This window comes from Anser cygnoides, chromosome 15 (genome assembly GCF_040182565.1).
Source record: "Anser cygnoides isolate HZ-2024a breed goose chromosome 15, Taihu_goose_T2T_genome, whole genome shotgun sequence".
NCBI lineage: Eukaryota > Metazoa > Chordata > Aves > Anseriformes > Anatidae > Anser > Anser cygnoides.
In genome coordinates, this window is record NC_089887.1 from 5,259,098 (window position 1) to 5,281,982 (window position 22,885).

General features: G+C 39.4%; 1 protein-coding gene across 22 annotated transcripts in view; it reads left to right on the top strand.

Annotated features, from left to right (window-relative positions):
- The window catches only part of MAD1L1 (mitotic arrest deficient 1 like 1), a 352,087-nt gene that overhangs the window by 16,799 nt on the left and 312,403 nt on the right, over positions 1-22,885 (top strand). For 21 of the 22 annotated variants that reach the window (XR_010825087.1, XR_007163484.2, XR_007163497.2 and 18 more), the window contains exon 10: positions 20,864-20,950. The exons of the other annotated variant lie outside the window; for it this stretch is intronic. Coding sequence is in view for 15 of the 21 variants with exons in the window: in XM_048064431.2 (XP_047920388.2) it covers positions 20,864-20,950 (87 nt within the window). In the remaining 6 variants the exon portion in view is untranslated. The remainder of the gene's footprint in view (positions 1-20,863; positions 20,951-22,885) is intronic. 22 annotated transcript variants of the gene reach the window in all.

Here is a 22,885-nt window from a genome sequence, read left to right on the forward strand (position 1 = left end):
TCTTCTCTTCTCCAGTATCATTTTATGTTAGAATGTACGTTATTCTTAACTTTGTGCAGTGCCTTAGGTTTTAGACTGCCTTTATAGAATGCTTTCCATGTGGTGGAGGGAAAAGTTTCCTTTGTCAACTCAAAACCTGAAGCTCTGGTTCTCAGAGTAGTCACAACGTGGTTTTGGGAGACTTCAGGCCGGGCTTGGGTATTGGAATAGGTTAGTGTAGGTAAAGTTAATGTTTGGAGGCCTGATGTCAAATCTGTGCTTTAGCACAGGGTTTAGTCTTCTCCAATCTTGATGGTGTTGATTAACTTCATTTTAATATGGCAGCCATGTGTCCTCTTCTTATAGATTTCTTACAAGGTGTAGGTCTGGTCTTACCAGTACTTCACTGAAATGCTGGGCAGTCTCCTGCCGTATAATTTTCCTATCTGATATTGATTTTCTCCCCAAACATCGTACTTCTCTCTGATGTTCAAAAATACTAGTTTTCTTCATCGATGTTAATGCTTTTATTTCCATTTAAATATATCAGAATAATAGGTCTTGAGGCTAAAGGGATGACAGAAGTGTGTAAAACATAATAGGTCAGCACCTAACACGTAGGCAGACAGGCTGTAATGTGTAATCAGAGAAATCGGAGTAATAAGTAAGCAAGCTCACATCAAAAATACATCTGTCCTTTCTTTGCATTTCAAAGCTGTGTGAAGAGTGAGAGAATGGCTTTCTAGGATCACAGATCTGGCATTCTTGAGACAGAAAGAACTGTTGAACACCAGCACACTATCCATCTTCTGTGTCGGAGAATAATTTAGGGAACTGTGCTAGATTGCCTGCAGGAACTGTACTGAGAATAATGAAATTAAAGAAACGATGGGTGATTCTTTATTTTGGAAGTGAAGATGATGGTGGACTCCCTTTTTCTTTTTTTTCCTTTCCCCTGGAAAATATCACTTATTTTCCCATTGACTGTTTTTATCAGATTCTACACTATTGTCCCAGCTTGCATAGAGCTGCATTTCCCAAACCAATAAGCCTAAGGCTATTTTTCCCCTAGGTATGTGAGTAGTTTTAGATATGTGTGCTGGTGTTGCCTCCTGCATAGCAGGTGCTTTGTTTCCCGCTGGAAACTCACTATCAGGTGCTTCGTTTTGCATTGCTGCCATATTTCTTGCAAGCAGTGTTTGAGATGCTGTTGAAAAACATTTGGGTAAACGTAGCTTGCTTTCTTCCAGCATGTAGTGACCCATGTTATGTGTAAATGGCTTGAACTCAGGTGCTCACTCTGCTGTGAAGGAGAAGCTTTCAAAAGCACAGACGCATTTACAAAGAGCCACTTTCCTTACATTAAGCAGTCCTGTTTCCCTTAAAGTGAAATTATCATTTAAATAGCAGAGACTAATCAGCAAGGGGATGGTTTGCTACCGTCAGAGGGCTCAAACGCTTGTGCTTGATTTTTATTCAGCCTCTCATCTTGTCATTTCCACACACCCAATAACCACTGTAATCTCTAGCTCATTTTTAATTTTACCTTTTCATTTCCATTTTAGTATCTTTCCCTATTTCAATTCTAAATCTTCTGCTGGGACTGTGGATGTACTGTGCCTTCCCTCTGCCTTAGATGTGCAGTGTATTACACTTCATCTATCCCCAAAGTTTTATTTTTGCCAGGACACTTTAACAAACGTGTAAAAATGGATGCTGTACCTGCTACTTAGGATGACTTTGTTTTAGCATAGCAATGCACTTTTTAAAACCCTTTTTCAAAATATACAGGCCTGTTCTAAATAAAAGCAAAACAAAATGCTTCAGTAAGTGTTTATACTCTTCCATTGTGCTGCTCCCTTGTACCAGTGGGCCTTTATCTACAGGGCAAGAAATTTACCTCCGCCACTGGACCAAGGAGTACCAAGATGAGTCAGACTAACATAACAACTTTCTTTGTCTAGGAAATTGATTATCTCGTCAAGCAAAACACAATTTAATTGGACTTGTAACATTTGATCAAGAGAGCCATTTGGGAAAATATAACGCAAGCGTGAGAAGATGGAAATTAATAGAAGAATCATAGGGTGTATAAGGAACTGTTTAAGCAGCAATAGGTTTAGTATTGTTGAAAGGAAAATACAAGGATAAGCAGAATTTCTCAAAGATTAGCCTTAGGATATGCTTTATTTAATATTGCCATTCATGGTTTTGGTGCAAAAATTTGGTATATGCTGATAAAACTTGGCTAATGATGCCAAGTTCAGAGGATTTATAAATACACAAAAGCTGGACGTGCAGAACTGAGTGACCCTAAGGACTGGAGTAAAGAAGTGGGATGAAACTCAGTGATAGAAAACACAAGCCTCCACTTATAAGCTTAGTTTGTAAAATGTAGCCCATGCAGGAGGAAGGACTAGTAGAGAAAAGCAGTAAAAACTAAATGCAGAAAAGGGTTGCTGCTGGGAGCTGGAGAGCCCCATGAGGCAGTGGTGACTAGAAGAACTGGCCTGTTCTAGCAAAGCCTGCCAGGAGATGTAATTGCTGCTGAGAAATAGAAGGGTGGAGGGGAGGAGCAGGAAGGGAGGGGAATCAATACCAGTGAGAGAGAAGGAACCATCGATGCTGAAGATTAACATTGGCATTTAAATCAAATCTCTATAGCCTCACAATAAATCCAGCTTAGATGGAGGTTCTAACCTGTGGCAAGACTGCTTTGGATGCAGCTTCCAGTGGAGTCAAGGGTACACAAATTACCATGGAGTTGAAGCTCCACAAGGTTATGAAAGATCATTTAATTGTAGCAAGGGACTTTACAGAATATAAATTTAAACATCCTTTTCAGTCCCCCATTTATGTGAATGCGTATGTACCTGTCAGCAAGGGGATGGACTCAAGAATGTGAAGAATAAAGTATTAATTTTTAGTTTGGAACTGCAGAGATTTAATATCAGGGTTTTGAAAACTTCAACTGGGGAAAAAAATGTTTTTAGTGAATAAATGTAGGCCGTGTTCATCCTTCTGCCCACATACTGTTTGTGTACAACAACGTGCCCTGATGTGGACAGGGACCTGAACTGAGAACAGCTGACCTTTGTTCATGTTGAGAAATACGCAGTTTACTGGAAAAAATGTGCTGAACTATTAAAAAGACTTTATCTACCCGTGTAGATAAGACAAAAATACCATCTGCATCATCTCTCGTGCGTTACTGCCACGATTTGGTGCAGGTGATCCTGTTGGTGTTCTGCAAATGATTTGCTTCTGGTTAGTATTTAACCTCGTCATTACCTGGAACAAGGGTTCTGGTGGCTACGATGGTACTGCTTTAATCATTTGTCTTTGGTTTGCCATCAGGGCAGACGGGAGTTCTGTACTGGATCAACCAGTGAAGTTCTAATTTTTTTTTGTTTTAATCCCACTTAACAGGGTATCTAGCATAGCAGCATCAAGATGCGGTGGGAGAAAAATGGAAGCGTATGAATATTAAACTTCCATTTTTTCAGCATCTTTAAAATGCTTCTAGCTCCATCAAGCTAGCTTAAATGCCTTGTTATGAAAGCCTTGTCCTTAAGCTTCAGTCTTTCCTCCCTTGGGACCTCTTTGCCAGTGAATATTTTTGATCAAAGCAGGTATTACCTGGGCTATATTTTCGTTCCTCCATAAGCTGTGTTATTAAAAGGAGTATGCTTGTAAAAATACATTTGTGTGTGGATTGTTTGGAGAGAAAAAAACACCTGTCTTCTAGTAGCAAAAGCACTGCACGTTTGCAAACCATTCTTTGAAAGGGATGTGGTGAACTTGAAATGTTTCTGTGTTAAAAGATTAATGTCGTAAGTGCCTCAAGGTTCTCTGTAACTAGCTGTGATTCTGTAAGTGTATTTGTTTTTTAAAATAATTTACAGCACAGAAATTGCTATTTCTGTGTATTGGATTGTTGGATCAGGTTGCTTACTGATGTGTGTCTGGTCCAGTGTTAGAGACAACAGAATCCTGGTCCAAATAAGAAGACCCAGAGCAATGTGCAAGATGTGAAGCAGACTTTATGAATGAAGATTTGTTAACTTTGGTCAGCATGGATTATACTTGGGTATAAAGAATTTTTTTTGGTGTCCTCCCTGTTTTTTAATGTGAAAGCTCTTGCAAATGGGAGGCATTATGTATTATGTGCATAGAATAAATGGAAAAATATTTTACTTTGATGCTCTTTCAGTTGCAATTTTTTTTTTAAATTTCAAACAATATGTAACAGAAAGTATTACACAGGGAGTTGATTCATAAATTACTGCTCTTTCTATAAATGATGTCTTTCTCTTTTGTGGATTTGACTGAGGAGACGAAATGGAAAGCACTTTTTGTCTTAACCTGTGATCCAGTTTTCCTGCGTGGCTTCTGCTGCCCCTTGTTCCGTAGTGCCTATGTGCTGTGCTGGTAGGTGTGCTCCGCAGGTGTGTTGGCATACATCTCTGCTCTCCCTGAGCTGGCGAGGAAGAACCGCAGGAAGAACAGCCCGACGTGAGCTGCCCGAATGAGAGCAGGCACTGAACCAGGCCCTCGTGAGAACTGGGCTGTGATAATTTGGAAAGATTCTCATTTTGGAAGCAAAAATGGGGAGGTGCTGGGGGCTCAGTGGATCCCTGTTTAGGAAACACCTGGGACTGGTTACCGGCTGGAGGTTATTTTCAAGGTACTGAGCTGGGCAGCTGAAATCTAGAGCTAACGGCTGTTTTCAGGGCACAGCATTGCGTGGGGTTAGAATAGCATGAAAGAAACGGAGCCAGGCCTTTTCACCAGGAAGAAGATAAAAACACAACTATTCTGCGTAGCCAAGGTAGGTGAGGTGGACATGTATGGAACCTTCTTTCCTTCCCTGCCACAGAGGTAGGATGCAGGGAGTGCACTGCTGAAGCTTATTTGGGCAAGTTCTTACATTGTGTAATGTTTAATGCCTCGGGGCTGCTGGTGCATCCAAATGTGTTCTGCACGCATCTTGCTCATCACCTGGCAGTGAAGTGCTTTTCCTCATGAAGTCATGTCTGTTACAGAATGGCATTCTTGTAAGAGGATGACATATTTTGGAATAGTGTGTTAGAAACCTCTGTACATTGAAGCAGCTTTTGACTTTTGCTGCCTTTCGCTAAAAATGGAATTAGGATCTTAAAAAAAGGGGGAGCCTGACCTTTCAATGTAGGTGCAGTTGCAGCTTTTCTAGAAATTATTCACTTGATAACTCGAGCATCTCTTCTCTCCTTTTCTAGTACTACTGTGCCTCTATGCTTACCCGATCCCTTTCTCTGTGTTATTTTTAACTTTTGTCAGCAAAGTTAATGATTGTTATGCCTCTTGGTGGGCAGTGATGGGTGACTATTGTAAGAACCACTTTCTAGCCCATTCTTTCTGAAATTGCTTTTGAATTCTTGTTACTTGCTTAAACTCTCTTCCAGGGATATTCTGATGTGAGTAACATATCAGGCTCTCTGGAAGAGTGTGAAAGGAAGATAAATCTATTGGATAGGAAGGTATATGAAATTCTGGATTTCCCCAAGTTGACCAAGCTATTTTTTTTCCTGCTTTAATGAAACAGTCATTCTTTCTGTGGCTTTCTGAAGCTGTTCTGTAAGGGCTTGACATCCAACTAATTTTCTAAGAAGGGCAGAAATAGAGTATCTGTCTTTGAGAATGTGTTCAATATCAAGATCCTTAATTAGAAAAGTCATCATCAGTTACTTTGGACAGGTTTTAGTGATACTTTGCAGCTTCGGTTATTGGCTTAGTTCGGAAGGTAATGCTTTAACCTAGTTATGATTTCTTTAACTCAGTTTTGCTAGTACGTTTGCAAATAACATTTCTGTCTGTATGCTCTTGGTATTCCCAGAGTTAAAGCTTTGTGGCTTCAGGTGGTTTTCTGCAAATTTAACAGCCAAGGTTGATGGCATCAAGCCTGTTTTGTGACAAGCCTTTCATTTTGGTCTGATGGTTTCCAGTGCAAATCTGGCAAAGACATCGTCTGCCTTCTGGATAGCTGGCCCACTTGTCAAGGTGACGGAACACCTATCGGCTTGCCTGCCTGCCTGCAAGTAGCTGGCAAGGGGAAATGCAATTGGCACTTCGTAATAACTGATATATTTGGAAGGCTGGTAGAGAGGAAGAGTGAAAAAGTGCTCTGAAAGTGGTGTTTTTTTTTTCTTTTTTTTCCGATTGGGTAGGTCTTTGGAAAATGTATGCACTACTGTCTATGTGGCTGATGATAGTTACTAAAGATATACGTGCCATTTCTCTGTGTCAGTCTTTTGGCTGTAGTTAGGTATTTAAAATAGCTTTTTCGATAAAATATTTGTCTGTGTCCTGTATTCTATACTGTTCTGTCCAACCATGATGTGTCTATGCGAGTAGAATTTGGAAGGTACGGGTTAAACCTGTAGCTTTGCCTTAGTCAACTCTTCTGGTTTGTTTTCATGATGTATGTTGGTTAGGTGTCTGTCACAAGGGACTTCCACGGACAGTCTTTACTACCATATGATGTTAGTAGGTAAATGCCAGGCAAATCTGGTAATATACAGTGTTAGAAGATCTGCAGGTCTGTGCCTGAGATTGACAGATGGTGATGTGTTCGACATAATCATACGCTAGTTTTTTGAGGAGCTAGTTAAGCTGATGTTTAACACTGGATACGAAAGTCCTGCATAAGGTTGAAGGACCTGACTCTGCAAATTATAGTGAGGCAGAGTTAGTCATTTGTGATCTTCATCTGCATGTGTCATCTGGGCATTTACCTATACATATTAACGTTAACATTTTTCACAAGTTATTCTGTCCATATTTGTATAATCCCATGCACTTGTGTTGCTCCATAAGGAAGCGCAAGACATTCCCTGGCCTAATGCGCTTATCCAGGAAAGATAACGAGAGAAAAAGGGCAAGGCGAGGCAGCTAGGAAGCAATTATTAGTGACCAGCAGCAAGGCAGAGATGAATTGCCATGAGAATTGAGGTCAAGAGGAAGCGAGGAGGTGCCGTGTGGTTTGAAAACGGGTGCAGTCCCAGGGGAAGGAGTGGTGTGAAGGAGGTGTGAGGGTGCAGGGGCTACGAAATATTTGGGCCTTCAGAACTGAAACAGCAGAAGGGCAGTTACCAAAGTTTTCAGACCCATATCAGTCCGTGGGTATTGTCAGGGATGCCTCTGGTGTGAAGCTGAGATTCAGACCTGTGTATAGGGACTAAACCGCTGCATGGGATTTGACGAAATGATACCTGACAGGAACCTCGCTGACCGCCTTGACTGCGGCATCTCCTAATTTAAGGAGCTGTCTCTCACCGTTCTGTACTTGATGATTTGGGATCGTTAGGTCTGTATCTGTCGCACCCTGCATTTTCCACTTCTAGGGAATAACTACCTTCTCCGCCTCCACAGCCTGCTGTGTGTTGGAGGCAGCTTGAGGGCCCAGGCTGTCTTGCTGGTGTGGCAGAGCTGCAATTCCCTTCTGTCTGAACAATAAGCTTTGTATCTGTTTGTACAGTAATGAACTGCTTTTGTTTCCTTCGGAAACGTGCTCTGCTGTCTGGAGCGTTTCCATTTACAGACAACCCTTGCCAAATTAATTTTATTTAATTATCTCCCAGGGCTAAGCTTGAATACATTTTGTGTTAAATTCACCGTTTCTCCCTCTTCTGAACGAAATGGACTTAATATCCTTGTTAAAATCTGATTAAAACTAAAATTGAGTTTTTTGAAGTCTGATTAGCCCATGAAATGGAATTTTTAAACCTAATTATGAATGGATTTGCATACATTTTTAGCACCATTAAAAAGGAAGTTGAAATATATTTATTAATGGAATCCTCTGCTGCTGTCTCTTTGGGCCATGACGACTGCAGGAGAGTGAGGGAAGGCAGGAATAAAACCCCTTCCACTTTTGAAATATACCCTCTCCCCCCTCAAATTAATTCTAGAGGTGGTTTGACCCTGTCTCATTTTTATTCCTCTCTGCCACACAGCCCAATTTAGGTAATTGATGGCCTTTCAGAGGGTAACTACACAGCTGAGCTGGTTTCATGTACTTACAGCCTTTCTGCTTTCTGAAGGGAGGATGTCTGGGGTGGCAGCACTTGTTTCAACTATGATATCCCTCCCTTTCTTTTCCGAAGTACCCCGATACACAATCAATAGGTAGCCCTCCTTTCTGCTTTCTGAGAAACGATATGTTTGGGTATTCATTTTAAGCCCAATTTAAAAAAAAAAAATGAAGTGGATCGCTGTACACGCTCTGGAGAATGTGCATATGGAATTTCTGATAGTTTATGTACTTCCTGGGTTTGAAGCTGAGTTTCTTTGTAGGATGTATTTGAATCTCTCACTCCAGTAATTGCGCCCATTACTTCAAGATTTTGAATGTCTTTCTCTATGGGAAAACGAGTTCCAGTGGAGAACATATTTGCTTGTCCGAGTTCTGCTCTTTGAAGGAGGTGTAATAAGAAGCAAAATGCCCATGCAGAGCGCTGCTGATTTTGCATGAAGGCACGTGCTGCTGGAGCTTTCTGTGTTATTCTGATACTGTCTGAAAAGATCATCTGCTGACATGAAAGGCAGAACTTGGTGGGGAAGAAAAAGTGATTTTTTTTTTTTTTGGTTGTGGTCATTTATTTTCTTACCCAGAGTTATATTAAAGAGTTCTTTGCACCACATAAATGTTACACAATTTTAAGAATGTCTTCTCTCTGTCATGTGCTGTCTGCAGACTTTTTTTTTCCTGACAAAAGTTATAATAAATCTGGTAGAAAGAAGCTGTGGCAGCTTGGAAATCCTGTACTTTACACATGACTGCAAAGAGTAAGTGTTTCGTATGGGGCTCACTGTTCTGTAAGCATTGGCAAAGTTACTTTTGAGAGAGACTCATTTTCCATATGCCTTTGTGATGTCATTTTAATCCTGCTTTTGCAAAGGTTAAGTATGGAACATAGTGGAGGTATCAAGTTCTGTAAGAAATGCAGAATTCTGGCACTGTTCCGTTGAGATGCTTCTCAAGTGGGAAGTTTATGAGGGAAGCTGTGGCTCGGTGAAGGAAGGAGGATTGAGCTACAATTGGAGAATGCTTTTAGCTAGCAAAGGCTCAAGTTATAAACCAAAATGGTTGAGGTAAATTAAAAACAAAACGAAACAAAAAATCTTGAAATTCGAGACAAGCTTAGGGAGAAAGAAGCTAACTGAGGCAGCTTTGCAGCAGTGACTTTAAGTTTTGTGGCTTAATTGCTGCTGCTTTCATTTGTTTGTTCATTGCATCTCGTTCAAAGTAGACACTTACTGTCAGATCTATATAATTTATTAATATAAATATAATAAATATAAATAGGACTCCCATTTAGACTGGTTATAGATGCTTTGTAGTATCCCTGCCTATGGCAGGGAGGCTGGAACTAGATGATCATTAAGGTTCCTTCCAACCTGAGCCATTCTATGATCTTCCCAAGCAAGTTCGAGAGGAATCTGAGGAGTTAGGAATATCTCACCTGCCTTGGAGCACGGAGCTGCTGTACAAACTGCAGTCACGCCAGCAATGAGCAGGACCCGGAAGCTGCACGTCCAGGTAGAGTTAGGGAGAGATCTTCAGAGGGGTAGGCATTAAGAAGACTTCTAGAACAGTGATTTTTAACTCTAATTGTTAGCTGGTTGGTTCTCTAATGCCCGTTCACTAAAGAGAAGGAAACTGGCTGTGATAGTCTTGTATGTGGTATTGTACAGCATAATGAAATGAGATTTTGAAGATAAACATATATGCAAGGAAGGACGCAGAAGTTAGATGGTGGGATGTTAGATTGTTTCTCCTTACGGAGATAATAGGTAGCTCTCTTCTGTAAATGCATTTCACCTTTTAGAAACTGTTTATCATTTAATTTTATTAGTGCTTCCCCTAGTAGCTTCAGGCATTAAAAGTGACTAAAACTTTAGATAGCAGTAAGCCAAGATGGTGTCAGTGCCTGTGAAACCAGTCCAGTCGTTATCTTAATCCTAGTCACAGGAGCCTGTGGCAAAGACACAGGGAAGTCATAATTGCTTTTGGCTGCCCCGAACCTCATGCCTGATACAGGCAGCTGAGCTCAAGTCCCTGTTTGTGCGAGTGAGCTGGCAAAAGGAGAACAGTAATTGCTGAAATGCCTCTGTTTACATCTTTAATGCGATTACACTACAGCAGTTCCACTTTCTATGAACGAGTCTTTAAGTCTGCTTCTATTTCCTTCTGACATGAATTATTCATTATTTATGGCTGGTGGTGATTGGGGTTTGGCTTTCACAAGCAGGTTTATTATATCCACTTAGCGCTGACTGCTTTGGTATGTTCGAGGACTCAGTTATTTTCCCAGCATTTCTTGTGGTCATCATTCTTCTTGATGCTAAAACTTTCAGAGTAGGTAATTCAACTCAAATTTTGGGGAATGAGGATCTGATGGAAAGGCATGTTGTTTTTATTTTTTGTTTTAATGTGAAGCATAGTAAGAGTTGTGTTTTTTTTGTTTTTTATTTAATTCATTGCTTATACCTCTGTAGCAACAATGACACTGGTGTTCTTCTGTTCTAATGACTTGTGGCAACTGGTTTGCACTGGGACCTTGCTGTTTAGGTCTTGATAAGTCTCATGTTTGCATTAGCTGTCTGGAGTTGAGATATAGATGAGCTTCCATAAAACTTTTGGTTTGAAATATTGTTTGTCCTTCACTTTGAATGTTAATTTTTTTAGAAACTTTCAAAAAAAAAAAGTATGAGAGAGAATTACTGCATTTGTTTAAAGTTCTGAAAGCTTTTTTTAGCTAAACAGTTCAAAGAGTGCATCTCACTAATCAGAGGAATATTTTTACGTCCCTGGGGTGGTCACACTGTTTTAATTGGAACTCAGGCTTCTTTGAAGTCCTTTCTAATCCTTCCTGAGCTGGGGGAGAGGGTTTGAAGGCAGCACTGTAAATCTGAAATTTCTTCATTTTATTTACATGTGTCTGGGGATGCATGTAATTCATTTTCCTGAAGTTAAGCTCGCTTGCTGGCTTGTGGACAGCAGAGTGAGGACTGTGCTTCATTAAGCGAGGAGGCCTGAGATGGATGCTAGGGGGTTACAGGTTGTGACCTCACGTGCTTATGGGGTTGGTAAAACTGGTACCTGAGCAGCAGGCTCTGAAGGGTGAAAACTCGGTGGGAAGCACTGGGAGATGATGCCATAGCTGAACGTGAGCTAGGCTCAGCAAAAAGCCAGGATTTAAACTCGTGTCTCAGGATTAAGTTGTTATTAGTATGGCACTCATCAAAATAGCGTTGCATACTGATGCATGGCTGCTTTACAGTTTAAGTAACCAAAGTTTTAGGGTACAACTCTTGTTTTCATTTGAAGGACATTTGAAGCTAACATGGGGTTAAATTTTCTTTTATTGGGATTGAATTAGAGATTTTTTTTTAGGGGTGTCTTGAGTCAGATTGCTTAAACTTTGTGTCTTAGATCTAAACTCTAGGCCTTCTTTGGTCTGTTTTGGAGAGTAGGAATCTACTTTTGTCCGAACTTATATTCTGTGTGTGATATGGCCGCCATGAATGGAGCCTTAGTGGTAGCTGATGCCTTTTATGCCATGTTTATACAAATAACTTGCAGCAATATGCTGCTGCTGACAACGCAGTCACCTTCCTTGGGCATTTTCTACTTCTTCCACTATTGATTCTTTTCATGATAAATATAGTAATTTATAAGCCATGTGTTTTCTGTTCTTCGGTAATGTTTTTTAACATCACAAGTTTGCTGAAACCAGGTTGTTTCACTCTCTGCTTCTGCCAGAGGTGAGGCATCTGCTATGAGAAGCTTTGAAATAATATTTGCTTGAGGTTTGGGTAGTTTTTAATTAATCGAAGCAATAGGTTTAACCTTAGTTTTCTGTCTAAAAGAATAACACTCCTGCTGAACATCTAAGCAGTATGTTCTTCATTGTTTCTAAAGCTGTCACCATAAATTCACCTGGCTGATATTATTGGATGATATTAAAAGAAAAAAAAAAGTTAAAATAACTCTTACTGTGGTTTAAAGTTGCAGTTTAAAATGGTATTCCTGCTGTGAGACGGAAGAGGTATGTGATTCTAATCAGATGTAAATGAAAATAATATATGGGATGTCAAATCCCACTTGATATAAAATGGAGCTGAAAACACAGCCTAGGCTCTCACAAGGACTAGTAGGCAGTCATTAATAGCATCTCCTCTTCCTCAACGTGAGGGATTTTGTGTCACTGCTGACTCATATTTGGAGCTGATAAGAGTCTGGGAAATACTGATCAATGAAGTTGTTGAAAACGATACAAGAACTTCTTATGTAAATTAGTATTCTGCAAGGATATTTCAGAGAAGTGTCAAAAGAAGACCGTCAATTTAGTGAAATCTGTTAAAGCAGTCAAATATACATTGTCAGTATCCAGTCCTATGTACAGTATTTTACTCCTTTTGCTATCGGAGAGAAGCCCTGGCTATCTATAAAAAATATCTTCCATATACATGGAAGTTATGTCAGAAGGGTATGTTTGATATGTGTATTTTTCCTTTCCTCCTTGAAAAGGAGCTCTGTTGCCTGTGATTTCTCAGCTGGTCGAAGTGTCTACAAATGCCTTGGAAATAACTTGGCATTCTAGAACTAGCCGAGATCCAACGGAAGTATGCGAGAACTTCTACCACAGTCTGTTTGCGTAGACGTTCCCATAAACATTCCTAATTTGAAGGCTAAGGAGCTAGTTTTCTGGCTGAGACCCTTCCATTGTAACCAGCCATCCCTACTGGCCCTCAGCTTGGAGAGGAGCAAGTTTCTGAACTAGCTTCTTTCCACTGACATGAAGCTTAGAAAGAGACTTGTAATAAATGGAATTTCCAAATGATCAGACTTTATTTAGGCTGTCAGGACACTTTCCCAGCCTCATGTAATCCCAGCAGTTGGCCTGGAACGTTCCTGGAGGTTTCTAATGATCCTTAATTGAATATTATCTCTCTAAAAGATCCTGCATCTCCGTATTCAGAATTCATTTCCAATGAGCCTATCATCTTATTTCAGTCCATGTTTTTCAGATATTATTTTTTTGCATATGCCTACTTAAAATTATCTAAATATCTTGAAGATCTTAGGATGCCCATGTAGTTGGAAAAGAATATATTTTATTTATTCTAATTCTGTTCTTAGCTTGACAAGCTTCCCCTTGCCGTATGTTTTTGCACCCAGCAAACAGTTCATGCTATCCTCCATTATTCCAGTTCCATTGACAAACGGAAACTACAGGGAAAAAATACCTTACTCACAGCTTCCTAAATTAAGTCATTTTGTGTATTTCATCACATTATTTTTGTTTTACCCATTTTTTCTCAAATTAAGTTCATGATGGGTAAAAAAATTAAAATAGCTTTTGCTTCTGTACTAAAATAAACATTACATTATTAAACGTATTTACAGTTTGTTTGAAATCTTAAGGGCAATAGGTACAAAATTATATGCTACAGAAATTACTCTTCAGCGTCATCATTAATATGTAATTACATTTAATAAATTAAATTGCAAATTGAGGAAAAACCATTTAATTGCAAAGATGATGCTGATATCTGCTGTAGTATGTGAGCAGCAACAGCCACTTTTGAAAATCCTTTATGATCACTTCGAACTTGACTGCTTCTGTGCTACTGACAGTATATACCTAAACTGTGCTTTAGAAGTTTAATGTTTTTTTTCTTGCTGTTTGATGTCTAATCTGTGTTCGTTTTGGGGGAGAAAAGTTAAGCAAAAATAACTGTTATCGACAGAAATAATTTTGAGAGTCTCCAGTAGTACAAGGCTATAATTGGCCTTGTGAATGAAACAGTAAAATACCTACAGACTGCCCCCTTTAATGTAGGGCTTTTGGGTTTTGTTTAATAAGAGGTTGTATAGTGAGGAGATGTGGTCAAACATAGAGAAGAGTGGGATGGAGAATAGAGCATTGGACAGCGCTGTCTGACTTGGAGAAGATGCTGCTGCTGGTTTGGGAATTCTTTGTTGACAGAGACCAGGGATTTTCCTCTCATTGTACCAAACAATGGTTTGAAAGAACTTCAAAGACACAGGCTCTTATGGATTAGTAAGTACAATAGGTTTGTTATGCTTCCCTGATAACCTACAAAAGGTAAAAGGGAAGACCTTAAGAACTGTTTGTTTTCTTATATTGGAAAAACATAGGATACAGAATATTTAATGGCTTTGCAAATAAGCTCTGTGTTTCTTGAGTTATTATTAAATGGCTTATTGTTGCCCTTATAAACTGCTTCATTTTATGCAACTGCATTTAAGCCTAATTAAAATTCTTTTGTGTTACAGCATGATTGAAATATGTGGACTATTGTCCCTTTTTTCCTTTGGGATAAGGCATAGCAATAGATGCTCCAAGGAGGAATTGATTTCATCTGTATCATAATACCAGAAAGATTGTTTTTTTGGTTTTGACTTAGGAGAGAGTTGAGAATAGGACATGACAAAGTATGCTCTGATTGCTTCAGAAGTGTCAGGCATAAGTAAGAGTTTGAGTCGATATAGTTCTTATTCATTATTTATGCTACAAATCATTAGCTTCTGTGCAAAAAAAAAAAAAAAACAACAACAACTTCTAAAGAATGGCAGCTGAACAGAGTGGAGAGCAAAGCAAGTTTTGCTCCAGTCGCAGCAATTGGTCAGCTTTGTGCTGTGTGCTGGAACGCCAGAGCAGCTGAAGGACATCCCCATGGTTAGTACCAGTACAAACCGAACGCGTCTGGAGATAAGCTTGTCATTAGTAAGAGCTCAACAGAGTTTACTCTATTTGTCTAGTTAAGTCTGTCTTTCTCTTGTTACTTACGTACTTTCCTCTTAGGCAGTACATCTCTTTTCTATTTAACACGTAGGTTAGTTTTGACTCTCAGTGAAGTTTGGTCTTGACAGAAACCTGGGAGTAAGCATACAATTATTCCTCCACCCCCCTAAAAAACAATGACATGCCGGTGAATCTCTTCTAACAGAGCTAGCCTGTGACTTCTCACCCGTTTTTGAGAGCCAGGCTGACAGTCGTGTGTCTCACACTGGAGGCCCCCTGTAGCTTTACCCGGGTGGCTGCTGTTACCTGCCTCGCAGACTGCATCACTCACTGCAAGCTCAGCGAGAGCTTGAGGATATGTTTTGATGAGAAGACAGCAGAGCCGGTTAACAGCTTCTTGTTGAAAGGTGTAATTTCAGCAAGCTGATTCAGAACTTCAGCGGCAGAAAATGAACCAAGCAAAACCAGTGACTGCTGCTTCGGTGGTAGCAGGCAATTAGACTTACTCTGCTGCTCTCCCTGAATTGGAACCGGAGAAGAGAAGCCTCCAGTGATGATTTGTGTGAGCTGGGTCCCATTTGGAAAGGCAACACTCTCTGGATCTGCTGCGTTCTAAGAAAAAAGGCAACTTCCCTTATGCCATAATGCTTTTTAATCAAACTCTAGAAAATTGCTTTTGTTTCACCACGACCTCTCTCAGACCTCTAAATTGCAGGCTGTGTGATTCAGTATGCAAGGACCCGGCTTCTGGATGAAGGAAAAAACAACAGCAAACTAGGGCTATCTTAACTCGCAAATCAACAGGTTTGATACTGCTACGTATAATATTCCTTCTCCCTGAGGCCTGTTAAAGCCCTTCACATGTAAGGCTACGTTCAGTTATGCAACGTGTATGCTTACCAGCTTTCAGTGATGTGTTCTGAGCTCGCTATTAGAGCAGCGGTAGGAATGAGAAATCATTTGGCTGTCATTTTAACATTCCAGACTTCTAAGGTGCTTTTTTTTCCCCTCCCCCAAAAGTGAGATCGATTTTTATCTTTTTGAGCTCTTAAATGTATTTCTAAAGCAGAAATGAAACTTGAAGGATCAGTAGTTCTGATGCCATATCAATAACTTTGAGAGAAAAAAAAACTTTTTAATTAAAACCCATGGAAGCATATTGACTGGAATCTAAGAGCATTTTCTCCCCTTTTTCCATTCAAGTTATGAGGTGATTAGATTAATTGCTAATTTCGCAGCTATTTCAAAAGAGACATCAATTAACTGTCTTTAGAATTGTCAAGACAGTTTAAAAACGCTCAATGCTGTTTTACAAATAAGTTTTTCTTACTAGTTCTTCTTATAAGTTGTTCAAATACAAAGTTTATTTTCTAAATGAAGGGAATTATTGCTTCCATTTACCCTTCAGATCTCCTCCGTTTGCTTTGTTTTTGAGATAAAATAATTAAGCATGCAATTTTGGGGGGAAACTATAAGGTATGCCGTAGTCTTTCTCTTTTTTTGACAGCTCTTGGCACCTTAATTTGAATGCGTAAAGGCAAGTGATTGCTCTTCAACACATTTTAATCAAAGTGTTACAACACACTGTGTCCTAATTGCCTAGGAAATTTTGAAAATTCATTTATTTTTGTCAACAATATGTGTAGCAGATTCCTTACCATATGGTTTAGTATAATACAGTTTGCAATAGAAAGGGAGAATGTGGGCATTAAAAAATTAACAAATAGGTGTAACTGCCTGGGCTGGAGCTCGAGAGGGCTTTTTGGCTAAAGAAGTATTGTTGTGAAACTCAACTCTCAGAGCTGCCAGGTCTGGACACCAGCTCTTAGTGGCAGTGTTTCCCTTTGGTCTGGCGAAGAGGAGCTCAGGTGTGCTACCAGTAAGGTGACAAACGTTTGAGGAGAGGGATGTGTTGTGAGTGAGTTATTCTTCTGATAGAAACTTTGAGTTAGTTTGACCAAATCATAAATTTAATTTGGACTTTGTGCTGCTGTGTTTTGGGAAGTCTGTATGTACTGATGTGATTGTTGTTGTTTGCTGTACTTCCTTGAAAGTCAAGTCATCACAGGAACTGTGCTGCTTCTGGAATTTCTGGTGAAGGTTAAGAAATGAGCAGGAGTCCTGTAAATCGGAGATACAGGAGTTAAAGCAGCTGCAGAGCTCAAATATACAGCAAGGCTCTTTGGGGGACTCACTTCAAACATGCAGGAACAGACTGGTGGAGACTTTCCAACGCCTTTCTAATCACATGGAAATATTTAAAATAACTAAGATGTGTTTTCAGAATTCTTCTGTTGTTGTCATGTTATTGTTCTGTGTTTGTTCTTCAGATGCTGTTGTCGTCCTGCTGAAGGAGCAGCTGAAGTTGTTCTTTAAAAATTGAGAAGGTTCTTTTGGGGAAAGGAAACCTTCAAAATGTTACTGTGTTTTTTATGTATAATATAAAAGCACATAAGGAACAAAATCTAGATTCTGTACTTTTAGGAGAATATCTTTATTTAAAAAAAAAAAATTTGGATTGAAGATAAAGAAGCAGGTGTGCTCTCACTTTCTGTGCCTGATTCTCTTTAGTCACTTTTTAGCAAAGACTTCTGTCTCTAGTCTTCATCAGTTAATTGTGCTTGGTTGTAAAAGTTTATGGATCCATCTAAAATGTGGTGCCAAAAATCTGGGATGTTCCATTTTGGTTTAATATGACTTAGCTGAGAGACAAATCTGTGTGTCATTTCATACTGAATTAAAACTATATAGAGAATTGCTAATTCAAGAGACTTCTGAAAATAGGTATTCTGAGTAATTTAGTATGCATTATTAGTTCTGAAGCTCCAAACAAATTTAAGTTTGTTTTTTTTTTAAAAAAAGTGGAGAAGAACTTAGTCCCCTGAAAAGAGTTGTATGGGGGCTGATTTTTCTATTTAGTTTTACTTTTGTCTTGTACTTCCATAATTTAAATTTTGTCAGATATCTAGCTATAATCAAATCTATTCCTTTGCTGTGAATTTTGAAGCACTTCATAGAAGCAATAAGAAGTTGACATTCTAATAAATTATAAATTAAAAAATAATCCAATTTTAACTTTTTTTAAACATTTTCATCTGAGTGGTGGTTTCATGTTACTTCAACAGCTCATTCTCAATGCGTAACTGTCAGAGTTGATAATGCAATGGTAATTGGTCCTTAACTAATACAGCTCAACAGAGCTTTATAGCAAGTGTCAATAAAATGCTGGTTGTGTGCATAAGAAAAAGTACTACACAAGCCATTTTCCATGTTAAAAATGAAAAAGTATGCCAGTGGGGGCTTGAGCACCCTTTAGTGAAGAAAAGTGACTTGGACAGATATCCCATTAAGTTAATTTTTCACTTCATTTGAACAGTTTCAGGTTTTTCTTGTTCTTAAATTGCTCTTTTTCAAATTATCTGCACTTCAAAGGAAGTCAAAGAGCTTTGCTAAACAGTAATTCTGTACCTCTACTGCCTTACTCTGCTGCTAAGCTTTGCTGGACTGATTTGAACATATAAGACCAAAAAAAAACCCACAAAACACCCTTGTTTCCAGATTAGTCTTAAATGCTCACATTTGTTTGGTTTTTGATTTTGCTTAAATGTTATTGTCAAAGGAAATAGGATGTCAGGCTGGGATGGTGGGACGGAGGAAATGTGTTTTGGCTTCTGGGTAAGGAACTGAAGTCAGGGCTAAATCTATGTTCACTGTTTGCAAACCAATTTTGTCATTTGTTCATCGTGTTGCCTTTATAATCACGTAGCACAATGTTCAGGCTGCTCCTGAATCTTGCCATTAAGCGTGTGTGTAGTTTTGTACCCAGGGTTTTGCATGGTTGATGCAAAGTGGGTTTGCAGCTTTCCCAAAGGGGGTCCTGGATATCTTTATGTGAGGATAAAGTTTCGAACTGCCCCCTAATAGTGGCCCTAATAGTGGTGCTGGTAAGCTGTATTGTCAGATTCTCTTAAAGCTGACTTCTTGACTTTTTAATACTAATTAAGGTACCAACTGTTTGATAGGGAATGGCTGGAGGTTTAACAAAAATCATGCTCAGCTAGCCCATCAGACAGACTCTTGAGGCCAGAGCATGTTAAGTGTATGTTGGGATGCTGACAAATTTCGCTCTTAGTGTGTCATTGTGTTCAGAAACTTGTGAAATGAGAGGGATGTTTACAGCACTGAGGGCTGGATGGTATTTGGGAGTTTGACCAATTCTCTTCAAATGGAAAGCTCATCTGATTTAATTTGTGCATGCAGTGTCATTCCTGTGCTTGGAACTGGGTAAATTTGGCTTTTGCCGAACTGTGTGCGATCAGGATGGGAAGGGGACCTCAGAAACAGGTTTTGAAACCCCTCAGTGAAGGTGTTTGGTAACAGAATGCATGCAAGGGATGTCTCTGTGCCTCATCATGTCACATGGTTTAGTTTTACAAAAAGTTAATTCTTTAGAGGGGATTAATGCCCATTGTCTTTGTTTTCTGTTATATCCGTGCCACTCCACTTAAAAAAATAAAAATAAAAATATCTAATGCCAGTAAAACATCCTCCAGAAATAAGCACAAACCTAACGCTGCCAGTTGCTGAAACTGAGATTGGAAGCTGATTGTTGATTTGAATTGCCTAACAGCTGAGGATGATTTTTTTTATTGGAAATCTGTCAGTAGCTACCATTACTAGAAATCTGTGGTTTTTATAATACTATCTCATTTTACTACTGGATTAATTTCAGTTCTCTGTCTGAGTCCTAATACATTATGGTACGAATTTCTGAGAACATGAGAATAATATCGAGGCAAATATACTGTTCTGGCCATTTGCAAATTTGTGCAGGGACCAAACATTTGTGGTGGGGGAAAGCATTCAACATGGCAAAAAAGAGATGCCTGATATTATCCTTGTGATAAATCTGCTATATTTGGGTGAATTTTTAGATGCTTAGAATTGTATTTTTCAGAGCCGTGTTGATTTGGCATTAAACTCTACAAAGATTGTCCATATTGAAATCAGTGTGTCTGCTTACAGCTTCTTTGTGCCAAACAGACTAAGCATGCCCAGTTCCTTCTGTCTGGTTGGTGTTTTGTTTGTATTTTTTTTTAAGCTTCTGGTGACTAGCAGGTGGAAGAGGCTGAAGTGGAAAGGGAAATACAACCCATTTTTTTTTTCTTATCAACACTAAGTTGCCTTTATCCTTTCCTCATCTCTAGATTTTCTGGTTAGAAATTAGGGTCAAAAGAGAACATCTGCTTCCTTAATTCATGCAAAATATAAATAAATCTGAGTCAGAGGTCTTCTTGCAGATGGAAACTAATGAACCTATGCTGAAATCAGATTGTAGCTTTATAGGCCCTTCTTGTAAGGTTTTTTAGCTGTTATTCTTTTTTTTTTTTTTCCTGCAGACATTGTGGAACAAGCAAAACCAACTGTCTTCCACTTCCTGGTATATGCTATCATTTAGTTCTCTATTTATGTGCCAGTAGAAAGAACCCAAGTCTTCTAACTTCAAAAACAAAGTTAGTGTTAGGTTGAGCCCTTAGGAGCTGAGATTCCAATAAACTGATGGGTTTTGCTTGCACGTGGGCTCTGTGGAGCTGTGGCTTGCATCGTACTTGGCCCTGTAGTCAGTGCTCACGTGGAGGACCCAGAGGTCAGCATGCTGGGAAACGTGTGGGAACCCTGCTTTGTGAACACATTCTTACGTATGTTTAAGAGAAAATGTGTATGCATTCAGGTGGTAAGCTCTCTGCTCATCTGGTATGAGTGTTTATGCAGACTTTTTGCTTTGCAGATTTTTTTTGGTCTTGCTGACTATGGCTTTAGAGTTGGTTTGTGGGTTGAAGTGAACAGTTGTGAGGTGGACAATGATTACAGCGTACAGCAATGGCTTTAATTAAGCAGGCTTCTAAGTATTCTGGAGAGGATGCAACCCTGTGTTGTTCTAAGGGATCGGAGCAGCTTTGGACTGGTGCAATTGCTTTATTTTTTTTTTTGTTTTATGATCATATATGGAACGTGGTCTTTCAACAAGTATTTTTGTTAAAAGTTTCTATTTTGTTTTAATTGTGTAGGACACCTGATGATCTCTCAAGGCAAATTGTGGCCCTGCAGCAAAGGGAGCTTGTGCTGAAAGAGCAGAACTCTACCATCACAAACAGGTAAGTGGTATCAGTGGATGTTGGGTAGCAAGGCACTGCCACATTGAAGCATGTGGAAAGAAAACAAGGACTGCAGCCTATGGATTGTCTCTGGAATCGCTGGCTGTCTGGATTTCCCTGCTGTTCCTAAGAGCTTTCTGTGCTATCATTCTTTCCCACGTTGATTGAGAGTTTTCTGCTTACTTAAATCCTTGCAGGAAGCAAAAGATGAACTGTGGGAGGATGTGGTGAGGAGTTTATCCAGCTTTACTTTATGAGCTGAAGGGTTTGTAAGGAGAAGTAAGAAGCTTTCTCAGACCACCACATCTGGAAAGAGAACGTCACAGCAAAATGCGCAAATGAGCTTAGGGTGGGAAGGGAGTAAGAGCCCTGAGGACTGTGATCTGACTAGTCAGAGGATTGGTTTGTGTAGATGGGGTGGATAACCATGGAAAACCGTGTTTATAGTTTTGGTGGCAAAGCACTGCGAGACTGTGGGAGGAGCAGTTGGTTTATAGAGTGGGAATATGTGTGGGAAACTGGAGGGTGTCTAAGCCCTTGCCCTGGTGTGCAAGTGAGTATCTCCTAGGGGAAACGAATTTGTCTGCCAGAGCTTTACTTTCCAGACTGCATTGGTTATACAGAGCATTTCTTAACACGCTTCCTTAGTGTGCCAGAAAGCACACTGGGATGCTTCTCATCCTCGGTGCACGTATTCTTGCTTTCCACAGTTTTATTTCCTCACGTTAGGAACCTGCTGGCTGTTCCTGTTTAAAAACAATACCTCTGCCTTTCAAAAAGGTTCTTGGGCTGTTTCCATTGCCAAGGTGTTAGCTGCCTTGTCTAAGCAACAGAAGTGTGGAGAATTTCCACCTTCTCTGTAAATGTGTTGAATGTAAAGCATTCAAACACTGTGTAATTGAGCACTGGACAAGTGCTTTTATTTGTCTTGGGCTGCATTTGCTAATGTGTCTCCTGAGGTATGTGGTGGATTTTAGCTCAAGAGATGATCGCATTATGGACTCCGCCTTACTAATGATGGGCAGAATTCAAGCTGGGTGTTAAAAGCTTTGCGTGTGCTGCTGCTATTAACGGGGGTGTTTAGTCAGTTGTAAAATCGTTAGCCAAGTACAAGCTCCCCTGAGTGCAGCCAGCCGGATTGTTTTGTGGTTTCTGCTAAGAAGTTTAAGGGGGGAAAAAAAACCTACCATTTTTTTAAAAGGCATTTCATATATTAAAAAATATACCAAGCAACCCCCCTCAAACTCTTAAATGATCAAACAAAAGAATTGTGGTAATATTTGAGTTACAGATCTCCCTCCCTCCCCCCGCAGTTGTCTTCTCACAGCCTGTCAGAGAGATGCTTTTTCTAAATTTATTAATGGCCAAAGGGAATCATCTGTTGAAAAAGCAGCCTTTTGGTAGTGCCTGTTCATGCTGGATGTAATTGTGCCAATTTAGTTTAAAAATAAAAACATGATTAAGATTACTTTTTGATTTCAAGTGAAATGGGCTGTAAAGCTGCTTAAATTAAAATTCTAACGTTTTCTTGATGAAACACTGTGTGTGTCATTTCCAAAAGTGATAATTTCAGCTTTCTTCTGTCACATACCTTATTCTGTCTTAAAAATGTAGGCAATAAGATACTTTTTTTTTAAAACCTTTCATTACAGATGATTTGAAAGTTCCCAGGAGAAGGTCTTGAGTCTTTGGAAATAAAACCTTGTTAAAGAAGCAAATCTAATTTTCTGTTTTCCCTTGAATGACATCCAGATTCAGCTGATGGTCTTCTTTTATTTGTTTAATTGTGTTCAGAATGGTCTGGGTATTACAGTAACTTAGTGTGTGATCATAACTCCCTCTAGTGATTGAGCCCAGCAGTTATTCGCCTTTCTGTTGTCTTCTCAGCTACAGCTTCTTTAGCCCTTAGTTCAAATCTGTTATATCTTCAGTCCT